Genomic DNA, 19,569 nt, shown 5'->3' on the forward strand with positions numbered 1-19,569 from the left:
CTGATAGCTTGGCGCAAGTTGACGACGCGCATAGGGAGCCGGGAACCAGCTTAGGGAAACCAAGGCCTCATAACGGCATGACATTTTAACGCCTATTGTGAGCTTCGTACTTTCACTGTGAGAAAAATGAGTGTATATTCTCAAACACTGATAATAACTAATTCCAAAATTGCGTTTGATTAAAATAAGAAAGAAAGTGATATTTGCGTGTACACTTCCCCTTTAAGAAATAATGAATGATAAAGAAATCATTACACTCGTTTGTTTGTCATACTGGTTTTACGAAACACGTGAAATACATTCTGACACTCGTTTTGTAGAAACAGCGTGACACATCATGGGCGGATACAGCTTTTTTTAAAAAGAGGGTGGGTGGGTGCACAATTAAGATCTATTTATTGTCTTTGGTGGTAATTTTACAGAAATAAAGATTTTTTTCGAAATAAAAAAAGTGTGTGTGGGGGGAGGGTGGGGGGGGGGGGGGGGTATGCACATATGCTCTCACAATAATCTCTATTTATTAAAGAGCTCAAAAGACAATGTGTGTGACTTTGCGCGAACTTATGTTGATGTATGTATCATAATACTGATTCTTTACAACAAGCAATTATTTATCTTGAGAAGAATGTTTGTGAGTAAGTGAGGTTAAACCCTCTGGGTGGCTAGTTATTTTTCTGACGCACATTTTCATAAGTTCTGAAAAGTGAAGGTTGTGCGGGAAATGCGCTCGCGCGGCATTGGATCTACCCTCGGCTTTTTAATTACGCAGAGATGTGCAGTATTAAATTTCCTTTCTAATGATGTAAATGTAACTGCAAGTATTAAACCGGTTTGAAAAAAACACTGCTAAGTGTTGTCCGAGATTTTGCTCTGCGTTAAAAAACAGCAAATTTCTCCGGGTTTTTGTTTGTTTTGTTTTTTGTATCGGACACTGATTTATTAAGCAACTTTACGGAAACTGTGAGCGAACAAAATACAGCCTAATATCTGAACGACATAAATGTATATCATTTGGATTAGTATGTTTATGTATAATCCGAAATTTAGATTTCAAGTCATACTGTAAATAACGCCGTGATTGTTGATTTAGTAATGTGTAAAATATGGCGACATTTACGTTGTACTTAAGTTTCAGAGGTCATTTACAGTAATTTTGCTTTGCCTCAAATCGCAGTGGATGATATCACAGAACATGGAATTTCTCACAGAGTACCAAACTTAAAGTGTATTTGTGTGCTTGATGTGTGTTGAATATCATTCTACCTCAAAGTGAGGGTTGAAGAGGAGGGACATATATGTCCCTCTGGTATTTGTATTAATCACAATTATATTGTATTCGGACAATTACGCACACGCAAACATTATTTGAAAGGCAAAACACATTATCAAAGACAATGCATGTCGTTTAAGGGTAATTAACGTATGGGGGCTTCAGCTAACAGTAGGTGAACTGTTCCTACCACATTCAGGCAGAACATATTATTCAATCTGTAATTCCCCTTGTTATGCTTGAGTCGCTGAACTATGAATTGTATAAAGCTCCTGACCGGGTTATCCGGCTCAGCGGTAATAGATGTTATTACATACGAATGTATACGCCGATAGAGTCTTTCTGTAAGGTAATACCATATCAACATTGTTCGACCCTCTGTGTAATAAAATCGATATAATCTACACTGGGAACTCAGAGGTCATTGCCGGAGGGAGCCAGTGTTGGAGTCAAAGGTCAAGTAAGCGCAGGTTTCCAGTAACTCAACAGGCATCTGACACAATGCAATTACAGGTATGTTGCAGACAAGACACGTCTCGGACAGAAGCTACTGGACGTTTGATAACAGACGTTATTTCTCTGTTATGTGCATATATAGGATGTGTACTAAAATGTGTGATAAAATTTGATGCGATAAAAACTAACAAAAGCAATGAAAACTATCGAAATACTTAGGCGTTTTCAAAGCGATTGCTGCAAATTTTTAACAAAATTAACCTGTGGTTGTGCCTCAGAGTTACATCCCTTTAGAGGAGTAAACATACCACAAGGCGGCGCAGACAAGCGCGAGACTCGAGCTGGGAATCAAAGCGACAGGTGAAGAGGTGGAAGTGTGTTCATTTCAAACATGAAAGTTTTACAAAATCGAACAATCTAAAATCATGTCTTCCCGTCACAATCAGGACGAGAAAAGGTTATCCAAGCATCTAACAGTGACGTCTAAATGTCTCGCTATCGTGCTGGAAGAAAGGGAAAAGTGTGGAGATGAAAATTCTGCTACACTTGAGTCAACGGTCAGTGTTCACAATGGGAAGGAACTACTGGAGGATTTCAAACTTCGTAACAAGACATGTTACTGGAACCCCGCTCTTGTTGAAAGTATAAGGAATTTAGGATATAAAGGATTTGTGGAACCGTCCACTGTGCTCGTAGTGGGGAATGAAATACATCTAGAAAACCTGCGCACTGCGTGGGGAAGAAGATTGTTGAAGGCACCAGCAGGCTTTACAATAGAGAGGATCGGTAAGATGTTTGAATTTTTTGCAGCCTAAGTGCATTAGTGCGTATTGCCTGTTGCAATATGGGATACGCAATGCACGTACTGTTGTCTACGGGTATGTCTGTGCCAGAGTAACACCAGCAGACCACATTTAGAGAACCGTTTCCGTTTCTGTAATGCTTTCTCATTTCTAGATCTGGAGATGATCGCACAATCGGCATAGCACCGTAGGCCTGTATTTGTGGTTAGGATTAACATTGGAAAATATTTCGTCTTCGTAATTTTATCATTTGTTTTTCTTACTCGCATTTCACAGAAGAAATGATTTGGTTGGTGGTATATTTAGTTTATGTATTCTTTCTAATGTGTTTTCTATTTATTGATGTCATGCTGTGTTTTCAGTTAGGCTATCAAAGCTCCGCTTAAAACGAATGCCAATATCTCCACAAGCTATCCTATTAATTGAGTTGCTTGTGTAGATATATGTGCACAAATATATCCATGTACACTAACACGTGCCAATTACAGTCTAGCATGCATATCTGTAGCTATTTCCTTACATGCTAATTGAATGCTGGCATCACATGCATGCACTTTAAGCTGACAGGCAGTAGGTAAACTCGTACCCAAAATAATTCGTAGCCATGGAGAATTCATAGACACTCCCAACTTGTTGAACTAATTCACAGTGAACTTGTAGACAAAACAAATAGAATTGGGACATTGGCTTGAATATTGATTTATTGCATATGTATATTGAATTATATGGCAAATGTGTTAAAAAAATTAAAACTTAAAAATGACAATATGAATAAGTATGTGAGGCATTTGAATCGAATGATATGCCAGTTCTGCAAGTTGTCTATTATATAGGATGAGATAGAAGCTCTAGTCTCCAATCAAAACAATAGTACTCCTACTCCACTTACCACTTAACTTTTTGTCAACAGCTAGAATATACTTGCCAGGATATTTATTTACAATAGTTAGTATTTAAGGATCCTTCAAAAGAAATGCTATTACTGACCATATTTTTTATTTAAAGTTTTATTCACAATAGAACCTGCAAACAAAAACACTCAGGAAACATTAACAAAACTTGCAATCAGTGGAAATGTGGGCCTACCTTTAGAATACAGTACCACAAACTTTTCAAACAGGTCACAATACCATATGACGTAATTTGTAGTATTTTGTTGCCAGTCACACCCACGAAACAATGTCCTTTGGAGTCAGGGGTCATCGAATGTGCATAAGCTACCATCATGTGGCTGGAATATTGCTAAGTGCAGCATTCTTTTAAAACAACAAACAAACTTGAAAACCTTTCAACATTTGTCAATAAAACTTGCCATAACACACTAGTTAAAGTCACGAGCAGTGGCATTCACTACTCAAGGTGGCCGAGTGGGTTAGACCGCTGACTTTGTGTGCTAGTGATTAGGTGCCTCACTGTGGCAGTGTGGGCTTGAATCCAGGACGTGACTCAACCCCAAAAAGTATGCGAGTCTGTACTTTACTAAGAAATTTCTTAAATTTTTGAACAATTTGGACTTTGTCTCAACATGCTCAAAGAACTCTAGGCTTTGTTTTCTTAGCCATGACTCTAAAACTAATTGATATATTTGCAGGAAAATATACATGTGCAATGACCAAATGCTCCACTTTTGCCTGTTCAAATTTTTCAATTTTCACTTTTTTTAATATCTTGTGTTTCCATGGAAACCATTTGGAATTTCTCACAAGTTTTTCTGCTAAGCATAAAGCCAATAATTGTTCATTATGGGAATGTGTATTTGCACAATACAATCTATCATCAGATCATCCAAACTGCTGTTACAACCTCAATAGTCTTATGTTCCCTAAACATGATATAGTAATGCTGCTTCATTAATGCATTGATCAGAACATGTGTGAGTATTTTTTTTTCTATTATTGTTTTTTTTTCAGATTTGCAAAAACATTTATTGGAAACTAATGCATCATTAAAAATAGAAGGAGGGGACATGTGTCTATGAGTAAGAACACTGAGCTCCAGATAAGCTTTTGGTGTTGTGGGTATTTAACCCATGTATTTTAAAATCATTGGGTATCAGTAATTCTACCTGGGTATTCAAATCTCTCTGTTACCCACTAGTTTTTACACATGTGTGTATTTAAGTTACATATTTAAAAACACTATTCATCTAGACCCTGCAAACTGGTGTCGTGTGGGTTTGAGAGCTTTATAGGACTCAAAAATACCACATACTTCCACAAGAAAGTGTGATGGCAAATGATCATGATGTAACTGTCATCATGGAGTTTGCCAAGGTTGACGGAATGTCCGTTTATAATTTCAAAATAAGTTGCTGATTTGCTAATCGAATATGCAGGGTTACTTCACAATATTTTGATGATTCGCACAAGTTTTATTTTGTAGCGAATCTGTAATGTTCGTGCGTATTTGATACGCTTGGATTTTATTTTACTGCATATTTCTGCATTTTTGATGCGTTTTTTATGCAGATATGCAGCTTATCTGGAGCTCTGAGAATATGTTGTAGTTTATTGGCTGACAATGTGCACTATTTTTAGAACCATGATTTCCACTAGAAGGTTACAGAGAATTGACATGATAGCTTTTGAAACAGTGTGATTTTGTTGTTTACAGTGACTCACAGGCTATGTTATGCATTTTTCAATGGAAATTTTTGCTGGACACAGGGACCATGAATCCTCACATGGACCGGTCCAAGTCATATTTTGCCACTCAATATCTGGTATATACCAGGAAATGGAAACACTGGTAAATGGTATTATTTCCATCTTCACTGACATGCATTTTGTGGTTATATCATGTGAATACATATGAATAACAAGTGATGAGGATGTTTTTATATAAGTGTTAGGTCACTCTGACCTTCTTTTGGTGAGAAGCATATAATGATAATTGCTAGTCTTCCATTGTTTCACTAATTCTGCCAAGTCAGTCAGTGCCAAAATTTTGTGTCCACAAGCCTGAACATGGGTCTTTTTGTGTCATGTTTAGTACGTTTAGTGTTCTGTCATATTTTATTTGTTTATTTGTTGTTAAAACAGCAATATTCCAGCTATATCATGTCAGTCTGTAAGCAATTGAGTCTGGACCAGACAATTCAGTAATTGATATCATGAGCATTGATCTACTTCATTGGGATAGGATGACATTCATCAACCAGGTCAGCAAGCCGGCACTTGATCCAATAAGCCACCTGCATAGCCATGGGTTGCTGAACTGAGCTTACTAGACCTTACAGAATTTTGCAAGACTCAGGTTCCCAACTAGTGGCTAATGTCACAGACTGCCAAGTGATAATCGACTTTCTGTGTTTGTGTGAAATGTTTGTGAGGACAAGCACCCATTGTTTCAAGAAGAAATAATTAAGCATGTGTTTAGCTGAAATTGAGGGCCAAGGTAATTAAATCGACTGTGCCGGTAACTTTCTTAATAACCTAGGTAGAGGCATGGGAATTCCTGTTTTCATGTTGTGCATTAAGTGCGTTTTTCCAAACCTGGGAATGAAGTCATTAAACCTGGAAGTGAATGTAAATTTCTTGTTGACATAGCTGGAGACATGAAGCTTGTTGTTATGGTAGCCACACATGTGCTACTGGCATAGGGCATTTTCTTTCAAAGTTGTACTTCATTCTGCATATGATTTCCCAAACCAGAGGTGATGTAATTAAACTGAAAGACTTTATAAGTTTGTTATTAAGGTGGCTAGGTGCATATGACTTTCTGTTTTATAGTTACACCACATTTGGCACGTGTTTTTTCCAAGTGATAGAACTAAACTGGAAATGCTTATGACTTTGTTATTATGGTAGGTTCAGTTGGGGGCATTCAGGAAAGGTAGGGATGGGCTGCTTCTGCTTTAGCATGTTTGTGTGTGTAAGAAATCAAACTGTTGTCAGTAATCTGGTAAAGTCAAAGAATATTATAATAGATTATAACTGGTAGTTCAGATGAAAATGTAGATAACTGATGATTGTTTTGTTAAGAATTTGAATTGATTTGAAAATGAGCTGGTCCATTAAATGTCTTGGTTCCACGTGAAATAAAGTTCTGTCCCTAGTGTAGATAGTTGTGTTAATACTGCTGTTAACACTGTCAAGTGTGATATTCTCCATTGCTCAAGCTGCAGCAAAGCCGAATATCTGACTAACTGTTGTGTTATCTAGACAGAGTTGCTTCTGCTGCAGCTGCATCAATCACGTGTTTATGTCAGTGCCACACTAATTTGTTTCAGTAGCTAAAATCAGAGTAACATGATGCATGTGTTAAGGGGCATTCACACGGTACAACTAGTTGTATACAATTTGTTGCATGCAACACATTGCATCGTGTGAACGGGCAAGTCGGTCCAACTTTTGACGCATGCAACTTGTTGGACGTGAGTTGTACAGAATAGGACATGCTCTATTTTCATGCGACAAGTTGTACGTATGCAGCCAATCAAAACGCGTATGAAAATCACGTGACATTTACACGTCAATTTGTAAACAAAAATGGCGACTCCGATTCACGTCGGTAAGTTCTGCTTTTCGGTATCCTAAGTGTCACCACTCAATTAAGGACCTATGAAAAGTAGGTACCACTGTCTCAAATTATATATTTTGACATTTGCATCGGTCTAATTCTCCAGGTTAAACTGTTTATAGTGTTATTTGAAACGACAGGCTATGTGACTGTATATACTGTAGTGTAGACCAAGGTGAGATTAGGTCCATATACGTTTCCAAAACTTAAAATACATCATACACACAAATAAACGTCACAGTTTTAGATTCTGAGGGGAATTATCTATTATGTAATGCCATTAACAACTATGTTAGGCAAAGCATATGTATCACTAACGACATCTGAAAATAGTGTACAGCGAAAATATTGCCATTTTCGCATTTTACCAATTCACTGTTCTAAATGTCATTATTTATTTAAATAAGGTATAGCTACATGAGAATTTCAATTAAAAAAACATGGGGTTTCTGCTCTTTGTCAAAACACCAATCATCATTCCAAAAAGACTCCAATAATCCTATATTCGTTTTCGAAACAAAAACTCTGGACCGAACCGCCATGTTGATAGCTTTGGGAAATCACGGTTCTTTTCGCGTTTGACGAGATGCCTATCACATCACATGTATTTCACATTCAGCTACGATACATACATCCCTGAATTCATCATACCATTCAGAATCAAATGACATTTTGTCTAAGTCACCAATACAAACGGTCCAAATGAAATCAACCGCATTATTCAAGTGTGAAGCCAAACCCTGTGCTCTTCTCATTGAAAAAAATGTAAACAAAGCAGTCTTCTAGTTTTACTTAACATTTTCTACTATTCCGAGAGATTTAGTCGTCAATTTGTTGCCTACATTAGCTCGGATTATTACGATTATGCAATCCTTGCAAAAATTGAGGAATAAATAATTAGAGTCTAGATACTTTTTTGGAAAAGTCAACAGAAATCGTTCCACGTGACGCCATGATATTGACGCAAAATCACACACACAAACGACGGTATTGGTCTGCCATTCCACATAGTATCAAAGCGAGAATGGAAACATAAAAACAAACAGAACTTGTTGATTTCAGATTGATTCTGATTACTTATCTTACATGACACATTTATGTATGTATATGATCCCAGCATCACGGTAAAACCTGCTCCAAGCATTCCGCGTACTGCTATCAGTGAACTCGCTATGTTATGACGGGAGGTTACCGGTAGTGATGTCATAATAGTATACGTCAACATCAACATCGTTATACATATTTGTTATTTTCTTTGAGGTGCGGGTGAACTAGCACACAACGCATTCAGTTTATGAAGTATAGTTTACTGTATCAATCTTGAATTATAACTTGAATATCTCTTCAATATCTTTTCACCCAGTAAAATAATGCACTGCTGCAAAATGGGTACATGTATGTAGTACTGTTACTAATATAATCTAAAATGCCATAGAATTTATGAAACTCAGAATAATCAGCTGGTTTTTTTATCACAGACATTCATCGTGTTATTCTTCTTATAATATGCTTTGTGAATGTACCACACTGCAGCATATACATATTTCCTTTGGAGAATTGTGAAATATTCATTGTGGCAAATTTATATAGATAGGTTAAATAAAACATGCCCTTCATTTCTTAAATTAAAGTAAATGTACACCTGAAGGAAATTCGTCACGTTATATTTTTATTAATGTATAACTCATGTGTGGACAACTATTTGTTTTACATTTGGATTTTATCGTCTAATTGGCGGAACATTGACAGCTAAGGCTTTTTGTCAGAGATCTCGCGAGACCCGAGTTGTATGCAACTCGCCGCCGTGTGAATGCGGAGTTGTATACAACTTCAGTTTGTGCAACTAATTGCATACACCAAGTTGTATACAACTAGTTGTACCGTGTGAATGCCCCTTTAGACTAGCTGATTGACATGCAGGTATTACGAGGATAATGAATGTCCCTCAGAAAGCACCTCTTTAAGCTTCCCTGTCAAGAAGGACAAGGTTAATGAGCTTTGTTCATGATGATAAATTCAATGTAATAGCAACTTTCCCACACATTTCTCCTTGATTGTCAGGGTAGATCCAGGAAGTAACTAATAACTGTTGACACTGCTGAAGGGGTTACTTTCTGATTGGGGGCAGCGGAGTGGGTGCATGCGTTTGGGAGTTTTGTGTGTTTCTTTTGTTAAAACTGAATCCGGGTGGTAAATAAGCCGAACTGTTTTTAGAAGCCGGGACATCTGGTTGACTCTAAAACCCATGGATCCTTCAAGAGATTTATTTGGACCAACTCAGAGGCTGATATTCAGCCAAAATTCCCAAATGTGCCTGCATGTTTTCCCAATGGGCGATCTTTTTGTTCCAAAGGGCAATAACTCTCCTTTTGAAATGATATAAGCGACGGTCCAAACTGTCGCTTCCGGTCTGGTTCCCGGATCAATGCGCGCTGCGACAACTACTGACATGTAGAGACGGAGCCAAGCTAAAGAGTTATCCTGTTGCACCTTCATTCAAAAACGGTCATTTCAACTGAATATTTTTAACTAGCACATATTTTGTAGTGATTATTAGTTTATAATATCAACATTTGTTGAGTTTTCATCTACAAGACGAATTGTCACTTTGGAATATAGCGGGAAAAACGTCATGAAAAATGGTATATTGCCACGGTATTTTCTACGTCAGAAAACAGCGAGGCATTCTGTCAGTCAGGGCTAACATATTGCATCGATGAAATAATGCAAACTCATTTTATATATCAGCCTTTGTGTTATTTCCCACAACAATTCAAGCATTCAAATCTCAACAAATACTACCATGGACTTCAATTTAATCAAATTAGTGATACGCAAACATTTGCAGCACACAGACATCTTTGACAGGCCTTAACCAATTATCTATATAATAAGTATTCATCCGAGCCTTTACAAATATTTTAAGAAGAAATAACTTTAAAAATAATAAAACAACTGATTTTAAATGTTACTTTTTAGATCAAAATTAAAGTTGCATCTGAATATTTGAATTTATATAATTTTTTTAGAAAAAGGCCAAATGAACATCTACCATGCATCTATTAGTTACCCAGTTGCAATATATATAACAGTCATCATACATTGAAATAAGAGATTTACCCATATTATTCTGCCCCTCTTAACATGTGTCCCACCATTAAGTGCTCTGAGTCATCACAGGTGTTAATTAGTTGATCCATCATTTCTTACAGAATTCTGATACTCATGCTCTTAAAATAGTAGTTAATTACAGAGATGTGTCCCAACAAAAAACAAATCATACTGACTACCCCACAAAATGTGTATGATGCATAAATAGAACTAAATCATAGTTTTATCTTCTTGTTTTAGTAACATTATATTTATTTTAATGTTGACAAATTATTTCCCATACAAACCAACACACTTTCCTGCTGTATTTAAGTATCCTCATTTTCATTCAACAGTACTTCAAGACACCTGTAGTATAAAGTATATTTTGTAGATATTATGATCATATAGCAAATATGAATTTTATATGAAAATATGAATATGAAAGTTTATCATCAAATCTTCTGATGGTTAAATAAATGCAAATTGAACCCCACAGTCATTCCATGTAGATACATGGATTTATTTATGTTATTTGTTTTTGCATATACCAGATGATACTTACATATGTTACAGTCAGTGTCTATAATCAGGCCCAATATGTATTTTGACTCAACATTTCAGTCAATATGCATATTGATTGATTCACTCAGGTAAGGTATATTTTTTCTTACATTTTCATTCATTTATTATTGCCTGAAAAATAGGACCAGATTTTAGACAGACTGGCTGAAATGAATAAGACTGCATAATTTAATGTCCTCAATTTAATTTGTATCAATTTTGATCTAATCAAGATCAAAGTAACTTATGTAAGAAATTAAAAATGTTTTCACAATGAATTGATTGATTCTCCAAACATGAAAGAATACCAGAGTCCCTTTTTTATGTTACTTATCTTTATTAGCATAAAATTCAGTTCAGAAACAGATGACAGCTAAAAAGTCATGCATGTGTAATCAAATACTAGTAGACATGCACAAGTGTGCCAGGATATTAAATAAACTAATAAGAGTCATTGTGTCATTGTGCAATGAAGATATCTTTTGGTGTGAAGAGAAAAAAGAAAAACATTAATAATTTGTTTATGTTGGAATTTGAAACATCAGTTCAGAACAAGGAAACACAAAAAGCAAGGCCTAATGAAGTTAAGAATCAGCTTTATCTGTGTCACAATCATATGATTATGGTCAATCGAGACACTGCTTTGTTAATACAATCAACATTTTAGAGATTGGCAATTAGTATGAATATATTGTTTTATTTAAAAAAATGTAGTTTGTACAAATACTCTTGAATATATATTTTAACTAACATGTAGGGTCCTCTGTGTCTGAATTTTTTTTAAGGCCAACATAATATATATCTTTCATTGATCATATTGAAATATAATGATGGTAGTATTTGGCAACAAACAGCTACCATTCATATACCTAAAATCCTTGTATACAATATGCACCAATTAACCCTTAAATATCAAAACAGATTTCAGTGATTTCCATTTCTTTTATTTTGAACATTGTAACATGATATTTAGTTTATGACGTAATTTTACAGTGCCTGTTACTCTTTCTTGAGAACATTCCTCATTGCTCTCTGTTATATATCTGACAAATACTTGCATGTGTTGCTGTCAATATTCACAACATTGAGGCTACGGGCACCGTCGCATGAGACCTTCACATTTCGCGTACCGTAGCGCCTCACCGTTGTACATACTGAAATGCATGCATATAATGTAGCCTGCTCGGCGATGCCACAACATAGATATAGGAACGTATACAAAATCTACTTAATTTTCATATTCATACATAAAGGGCAACACTTTCAGTACCGATTGCAAAATGTCAACAAAGCGACATGGGATGAACGATCAGCTGATCTCACCGCATCGCTTCGAACGCCTATCTAGTGGATAACTATACAATATAATCAGTCGTGGTCATCCCTGATGTATCATTAAATCAAGGCACCGTCGCATGAGACCTTCACATTTCGCGTACCGTAGCGCCTCACCGTTGTACATACTGAAATGCATGCATATAATGTAGCCTGCTCGGCGATGCCACAACATAGATATAGGAACGTATACAAAATCTACTTAATTTTCATATTCATACATAAAGGGCAACACTTTCAGTACCGATTGCAAAATGTCAACAAAGCGACATGGGATGAACGATCAGCTGATCTCACCGCATCGCTTCGAACGCCTATCTAGTGGATAACTATACAATATAATCAGTCGTGGTCATCCCTGATGTATCATTAAATCAAGGAACATTTTTTTCCGGACATGGCAATAGATAAATCATTGTTTAGGCGAAAAGATGTGCTGTCCACACACAAGCGTGATCGTTGCCGACAAAGTGAAGATTATACTAGTTAACTGTCAAAAGGCGTCATAGTAACATGTACGGCTCGTATATGTGCCGTCAGTTTAAGGTTGGACCGTCTGGGTCAGCGCACCTAGCGGGTTAGTGAAGGGAAGATAAATTGAACAAGATTGCCCATTCATGTAATACCATTATGACTACTTTCATGGCTTAGATGGCGTGTCTTGTATAGGAAGGAAGAGACTAAAAATGCTTAGTTTTGCATTATTACATTGAATGTCATGTTACATAACAATGTTGAAAGGTCCCTAAAATAAGGATTTTGAAATAATCCCACTTTTGAACAAAACAGTAGCCATATTGAAAATCTACTTATGGTCATACTCAGCCACGAGTATGTCGGATTAACGTAATTAATTGATTTGTGATCGAAAATCGGACGTCTTCGCGATAGATAATAACCGTGTGTACCTTGTAATAAAATCATTAAAAACGAAATATTAATATTGTTATGTTGTTTATTCATTCATTCCTTAATTTATAATTAATGACAGTGCAAAAATAATAATAATTTTCCCATTTGTACATAACAATAGAGACATTACTCACTGAATTTATCATGTCAACGACACACGTTTCCTCGTGTAAATGCAAGTGCTACTGTCTTAACAACTTGCTTCATCTACTTAAAATAGTCTGTCAGTGTTTTCTGTTTCTAACATTTTGAAGGCACATTTCTCAAAGTCCCCTGCTCGCTTGACGTCTAGGGCTTGTGGTTGGGAGGTGTAATTTCATTTGCTGTTTCTTATAATAAAGCTTGAAATTCTTTATGATCCCGGCATCTAGTGGCTGAATGTGCGATGTGGTGTTTGGTGGCAAAAAGTGACATTTCACATTAGTTATGTCGACAGCAGCATTGGATGGGGCGTTGTCCAACAGTAATACCACGTGGCATTGCTCCAATCGCATTTACCGATCCAAGATCAGTAGCCAGGCTTTAAATATTAATGAAGTCATCCATGCTTTCTTGTTTACATACCAGTCAACCATTGTGAGTCGACCATATTTTATATACCTGTTTGTATTTTTAACTGGCTTCATGCACATTATTCTGGCTTCAATTTGTAAACTACATTTGTATAGCTTTGTACATACAGGTTTGAATAGCTTTTCCTGTTAATTGTTAAGTTAATCTCTGCAGCCAGTGCGTGTCAAAACACGGGGTTGTGTACTCGCGGGCAGATGACCACGGAGTACACTGACTACTGTGTCGGATTAACGAGACTGATTAATGAGTGATTTTGGTAATTCGTTGCAAATTAGGTGTGTTGGAGTCCGAGTGCGAGAATGTCAGATTAACGGGACTAAATAGCACTGAATCAATCGGTTCCCATCACTTGTGTCGGATAAAGCTGAGTGTCGGATTAACGAGTGTCGGATTAACGAGACATTGAGGTAGCTGAATGAATGTTTCTTCTTGTGATGATGGTGATGTCATAATATTTTGTGTTCCAAATTTCGAATATGCTGACGGCAACATTAGTTTTGTGGCTGTCTTTTTGGACATGTTAACCTGTTATGGGTGAGCTACAGCATTTTGGCATTGTTAATGCTACTCAATGCTACTCTCAATGCTACTGTGGAACCTATTCGACAGGCACATGGTCAAAGGCGTGTTCCTTGCCAGAAATGTCACTTGCTCATTCTTGGTTGTGTGTGTCATTGATAATGTCATGTCACACAATTGTTATAAGCAAGGCAAAAATTAAGAAAAATACAATAGTCACTATTATTATCATGATTATACACATTCAGCCTGGTTATGAAAGGAGGGACAAAATCAGCTCCTGTCTTGGTTGTCTCCAATATGAAGCGTCAGAGCAGTGTTTTCATTTTATTAAAATCTATTCCATTAGGCATGTTATGTTTGAAAATTTATTTATGAGATTGATATTACAAAAGATGAACTTAAAAACTTTTCTTCCCCTCATCTGCTGAACATATCAATATGATATTCATGGTGATATAGTTCTTTGTGACTGTTCATGATAAAGTTACCTGTGTGTTTTCATGTGCTTGTGCATGTGTGTGCATATGTGATTTGAACAGCAGATGAGGGGAAGATAAATTTTCAAACATAACATGCCTAATGGAATAGATATGTTTTGATATGCTGAACTTTGTTTTGTTTAACCATCAGCATTTTGATAAACAATCTGTGATATCCGTCCCTACAACACATGCTAATAGTTGTAAATGCAATAGAAAATGATTTGATTTTCACTAGACTTTTTTGTATCCCCCTCGATGCGTCGGGTTAAAATTAATTTTGTTAAAAGGTTTGCAAACAAGTTGCTCCTTTTATTTTGTAGACAATAAAACATTAGTCTTTGATCAGTTGGGACTTTCATTCACAATAATTGCATTATGAACATACTTCAGCAACATTCCTTACTCTTTAACCATGTTAACTCTTTCAACAATGCAGGCAATACACTGGCCAAGATGTCATGAGTCACCAGGCAGGCAGGCCGATGTTCCAGCCAAGCCATGGCAATATCAGAATAGAATGCAATTTCATGAACCGACCTGTCATATCATTCATTTATTAAATAATTTTACATGATATAAGTTTACATGATATACGGCTCAATTGGACAACAGGTCGGTCACCTGACCGCGTGATTGACGTTCATAAGTGCATGAACAGCACAATTTGACATTCATACGTTTTTCACGAGACTGTGCTATTGAAATGACGTTAAACACTGACGGACTACTTCCACATTCCTGGGGAAACTTAAGAAAATTCATCCTTTCTGATCATTTAGACCCTTTAATCTTGAACTCAGCATTTTAGTATACATTGAGAAACACCAGAGTTTGACAGCACGATCATTCACGAATATCCTCGCTACGACCCATCTTAGATATGCACATCTAAACTATGGTAGTATCGAATTGATCCGTGTCTAGGCTGACAGTGACTGTCAACAGCAATCTATGACTTTACCTTAGTGTCTATTTGACACATCTTTAATCACTTTTCAATGATCGGCCAATTGATCAGTGATGACTAAAGCATGTAACCATCATGGGTTCATAAGCAACTCCCGAATTCTCTCCTGTTACGTTTATCGCGTTGGCCATTTTGACGTCTTGTGCTTAATGTAAATGTATTATGACGCTCTGTCATTGTGACAGACTTACTAGGGTAGTTCTTGACAGACCTTTCTCATCTAATGGTGATATCATTTGAATACATGTGTTGCTTAAGATGTTTCTGAAGAGCAAGTTGTGAATACATAGGCTCATGTTACAGTGTTCCCTCGTTATTGCGTTATAGCACTAACTCGGTTATAGCGCGCGGTAAAGCATGGCTCCCAAAATTTACTAACATTTGCAATAAACTCAAGTTTTCCAATGACACGATGTTTTTCCCCCATCACAGAAAACATTATCAGCTCATCACTGTGATTACGTAACGCCGGAAATACCTGTCAACAAATCCGAACGGAAGTACGCATTTTAAACCCTTTTACTATAATATCTGGTAATAAAAAAATAATTCATTGTTTATCTGGACTAATGTTTGCAATATATTTTAATTATATTCAAAATTTCGTTCCATAATTATGATAATGTTTACAATAATTTCAGCGAAATCGTATGAGAAGTGACCGGTAGATCTCACAACTCACCGTTATCAACTTATTAACAGCAACCGCGGTCAGATTACCGCTATTGACGCCTTAAAACAAACTTTAGTTGCAAGAGAATGGGTACACATATCATAAATGCCGTACCATGACTTGCTAAAAGTTACATTTGAGGCAGTTTGACTATTAAATGTCAAAATCATGTTTTCGCAATCGAAATACATGTAGCGTGGTCAAAATCGTTCCGTACGTCAAAAAATATCCTGTATACAATTTGTACTAAAGTGCTATGCTTATGGTTCTTATAACTTTAAGTATATATGGTGGAAGCTGCAACTAATATAACCTTACTTTTGAATATATTATTCCTGATAAAATAATAATTTCAGATACAATTTCTTCCTACCATTGCATCAAATTTCTTTCAAGTGGTATCACTGGGTATGTTTTAACTGAATCACTGGTAGATTGGGAGGAAACGTGTGCACAGCTAATTGCTATTTCCGGCTTAGTTTACGAGAAAATACACACGGTAATCTTAATCTCTGCATATAAAACAATGCCTTTGAGAGCAGGAAATACATTTTAAATGGTAAATCATCACGTTTAGTGATGTTTTATTTCAAATTTCATACTTTTATTGACCGTTTGTTATACCTGGTTATTCGGCTGAAGGGATACGATGTTGTTGGGTTTTTTTTTAAGGCGCCTATATATACTCGATAAATCTTTTTTTACACTATGAATCATAAATAACTTCTATTCTGATCTTTTTTGAAACTCTGAAACATGCAACGTAGATCAGGTTAGGTTGGCAGAGCATGTATACTGTTTTGTTGGTCATCTACCACCTATGACTCCACCTTTGATAAACCGCTGATCATCTATAACGCTCATCAATTATTTGGACCCCGAAGGTAGCGTTGTAGCGAGGGATCACTGTACCTCTGTTTTTAAGGAACTATTTTATTCCGCGCAAGGCTGGTTGTTGTATGGCTGTCATTGTAAACATGAAGTCACACGTACTACATAAAATTGTGTACAGATCTTGGCCTACATCCTTTGAGGTAAGAAATTGTGACAAAAAATGATATGAATTGACTTTCATTTTGTGTGAGTGAGGGAGTGAGTTGGGTTCTACGCCGCTTTTAACAGTATTCCAGTTATATCACAGCGTGTCAGTTTAATGTGGGCGGAAAGCCCGAAGTGATGCAGGTCTCAGACGTTTACCACTTCGGTGAAACCCACGAGCACAGGCATGGTGCTGACAAACCTAGAAACATAATCGGGGCGAACCGGGATTTAAACCCACAATCATAGGTTTCTGGCGTGCCCAAGCGATGCAACTCTGACCAGTGAATCTCGGCGCCTTAGAGGTCTGGGCCACCCGTGCCCCCTCATTTTGTGTGAGTTCATTGGAGTATGAACCTTAATCATATTCATAGAGTGAGGGCCAAACGTTGTATGAACGTCGTTGCAAGCTACGACGTTCATACAGTTTGGCCCTCACTCTATGAAGGTTCATACTCCAAATGAACTCACACAAAGTGAAAGTCAATTCTTAAATCTATCACTTTTCACAATGTCTGAAACATGTATTTCATTTCAATTAATCATATTTTATTGATATATTAATAATTTATTTTTTTAAATTATCCATCTTACGCTATGCATTCCGCCTCCTCCTTTGGATCCCTTGCATGGAAACTTTATTTGCCCAGCCACAAATGCATCACCATGACGACCACCCTAGTATCTTGTGCAGCACGCTGTCCTCAATCTGGTCCATTGACTTCGTAATCATTCTCTTTTTTTTCGCCTCCATGCAGAGATGCATTTTTTAGAGAATATAAAGGCCTTACAGGAATTACAGGAATTTGGGGGCACGAATTGCATTTAAATATGGGTAGTGACCAAGCTAAATGTCCAGCCTGCATAAAGTGCTGCCACATGTTTCACTGGTTGTTCCTTATAAATGATGCTTCGATTGTCGTGGAGTCTGTTTGGAATGCTCTCACATGTCACAAAAGGAATTTAAAGACTATGTAAAAAATGCCAGAATAGAGGGATTGATTGCCGATCTAAATCCAAGGATACTGACCACTCTATGTGTGTGACCAAGACTAGCAGTCATCTTTGAAATCTGTGGTAAAGCAACCACCATCAGCCAGGATTAAACTTAAAGCTTTAGAAATTGGCACTAGTCTTGTAGTCCTTGCCAAACTGGCCAACAGTTAATGTATCATAAGGACTAGTAGAAATGTGCAATTTTTAAGGGTTTTGCTTTATGTTGTCATTGTGAGGACTAGTAGATGAAAAATGTTAATTTCTACCCTTGGATAACTTCCCTAACAGCAATCCACCGACGACAGCAAACTCCCAGTCAACACATATGTCAGGCAAACGTATAGTGCAGGCAGTAGATTTTGACCAGTCTATCGACTTATGTTTATCTTCTCCGACCCGATCTACAGGTATCGACTTTGGAGATTACAGCGTTAATTCTACATCGTCCAGCCATACCACTACTCTCATTGACCAAGCCATTCCGAATTATATACTGCAACTACTATCGACTCTATGCATCGACATAGCCGACAGAGAAAGAGTAGAGAGCAGTCTTAAACAGGGGCCCGGAAAATTTAAAATCCTAATCGGATATTTGCATTTAGGCCATGCCCCCTTCAAATAGCATATTTTAGTACGACTTTTCACACACATTACAAGTTGTTACGTATTCATAATATGATGAATTATTTCAATCTAAATTGTTTAATTCACCGGACAATTAATAACAAATAATATCATTTTAGATATACATGGAAAACATGTTTGCTTCTGTTATAATAACGATCTGTTAACGTAGTGAACGGTCTAATTAATATTCATGAATTATATCTGCTCAAGTGTACGCATTGTAACATCTGGATCGAGACTATTATCCAATATTTGGTTATTTGGTTTTTAAACTAAAGATTATTTAAAAACAAGACAGATACTATAATCACAAATACTAAAGTATCGTTGATAGCAATAGTTATTTGAACACTTTTTTCATCTGTACTTAATTATTGACCATATAAAAATTTGATATCGATTGTCACAGAAAGCAGAATGGCGGTCAATCAAGATTCAATTTACGACTAGCTACTGAAAACAATACAATCTGCAAATCCACATTGTATGTCAACCAAGTGAAAGTCGTTTGCCACGAATTACAAAATGATCGTCCAGACTTTGAGGGTTTGGCAGATCCACTCGACTGATCTGCATCGGTCGACTGGCTGTCGTCATGCTTTCGCTTCTTGACTGAGGTTATGTATCGTAACATTGTGAGGATAATTAGGTACATCGATGATGCAAGGTATTTATGTACAGTTGTAAACACCTTTCACTCAAATTAACAAGATGTTCTCAGTAATTTTATTACAGTG

General features: G+C 36.6%; 1 protein-coding gene across 1 annotated transcript in view; it reads left to right on the plus strand.

The window, feature by feature from the left end:
* Positions 1-2,079: 2,079 nt before the first annotated feature.
* LOC139468134 (uncharacterized) overlaps positions 2,080-19,569 on the plus strand; it is a 101,009-nt gene continuing 83,519 nt past the window's right edge. The window contains exon 1 of the mRNA XM_071249906.1: positions 2,080-2,512. Coding sequence (XP_071106007.1) covers positions 2,152-2,512 — 361 coding nt within the window. The 5' untranslated portion in view covers positions 2,080-2,151. The remainder of the gene's footprint in view (positions 2,513-19,569) is intronic.

This window comes from Haliotis cracherodii, unplaced genomic scaffold, assembly GCF_022045235.1.
Source record: "Haliotis cracherodii isolate W230 unplaced genomic scaffold, xgHalCrac1.p SCAF_2, whole genome shotgun sequence".
Lineage (NCBI taxonomy): Eukaryota > Metazoa > Mollusca > Gastropoda > Lepetellida > Haliotidae > Haliotis > Haliotis cracherodii.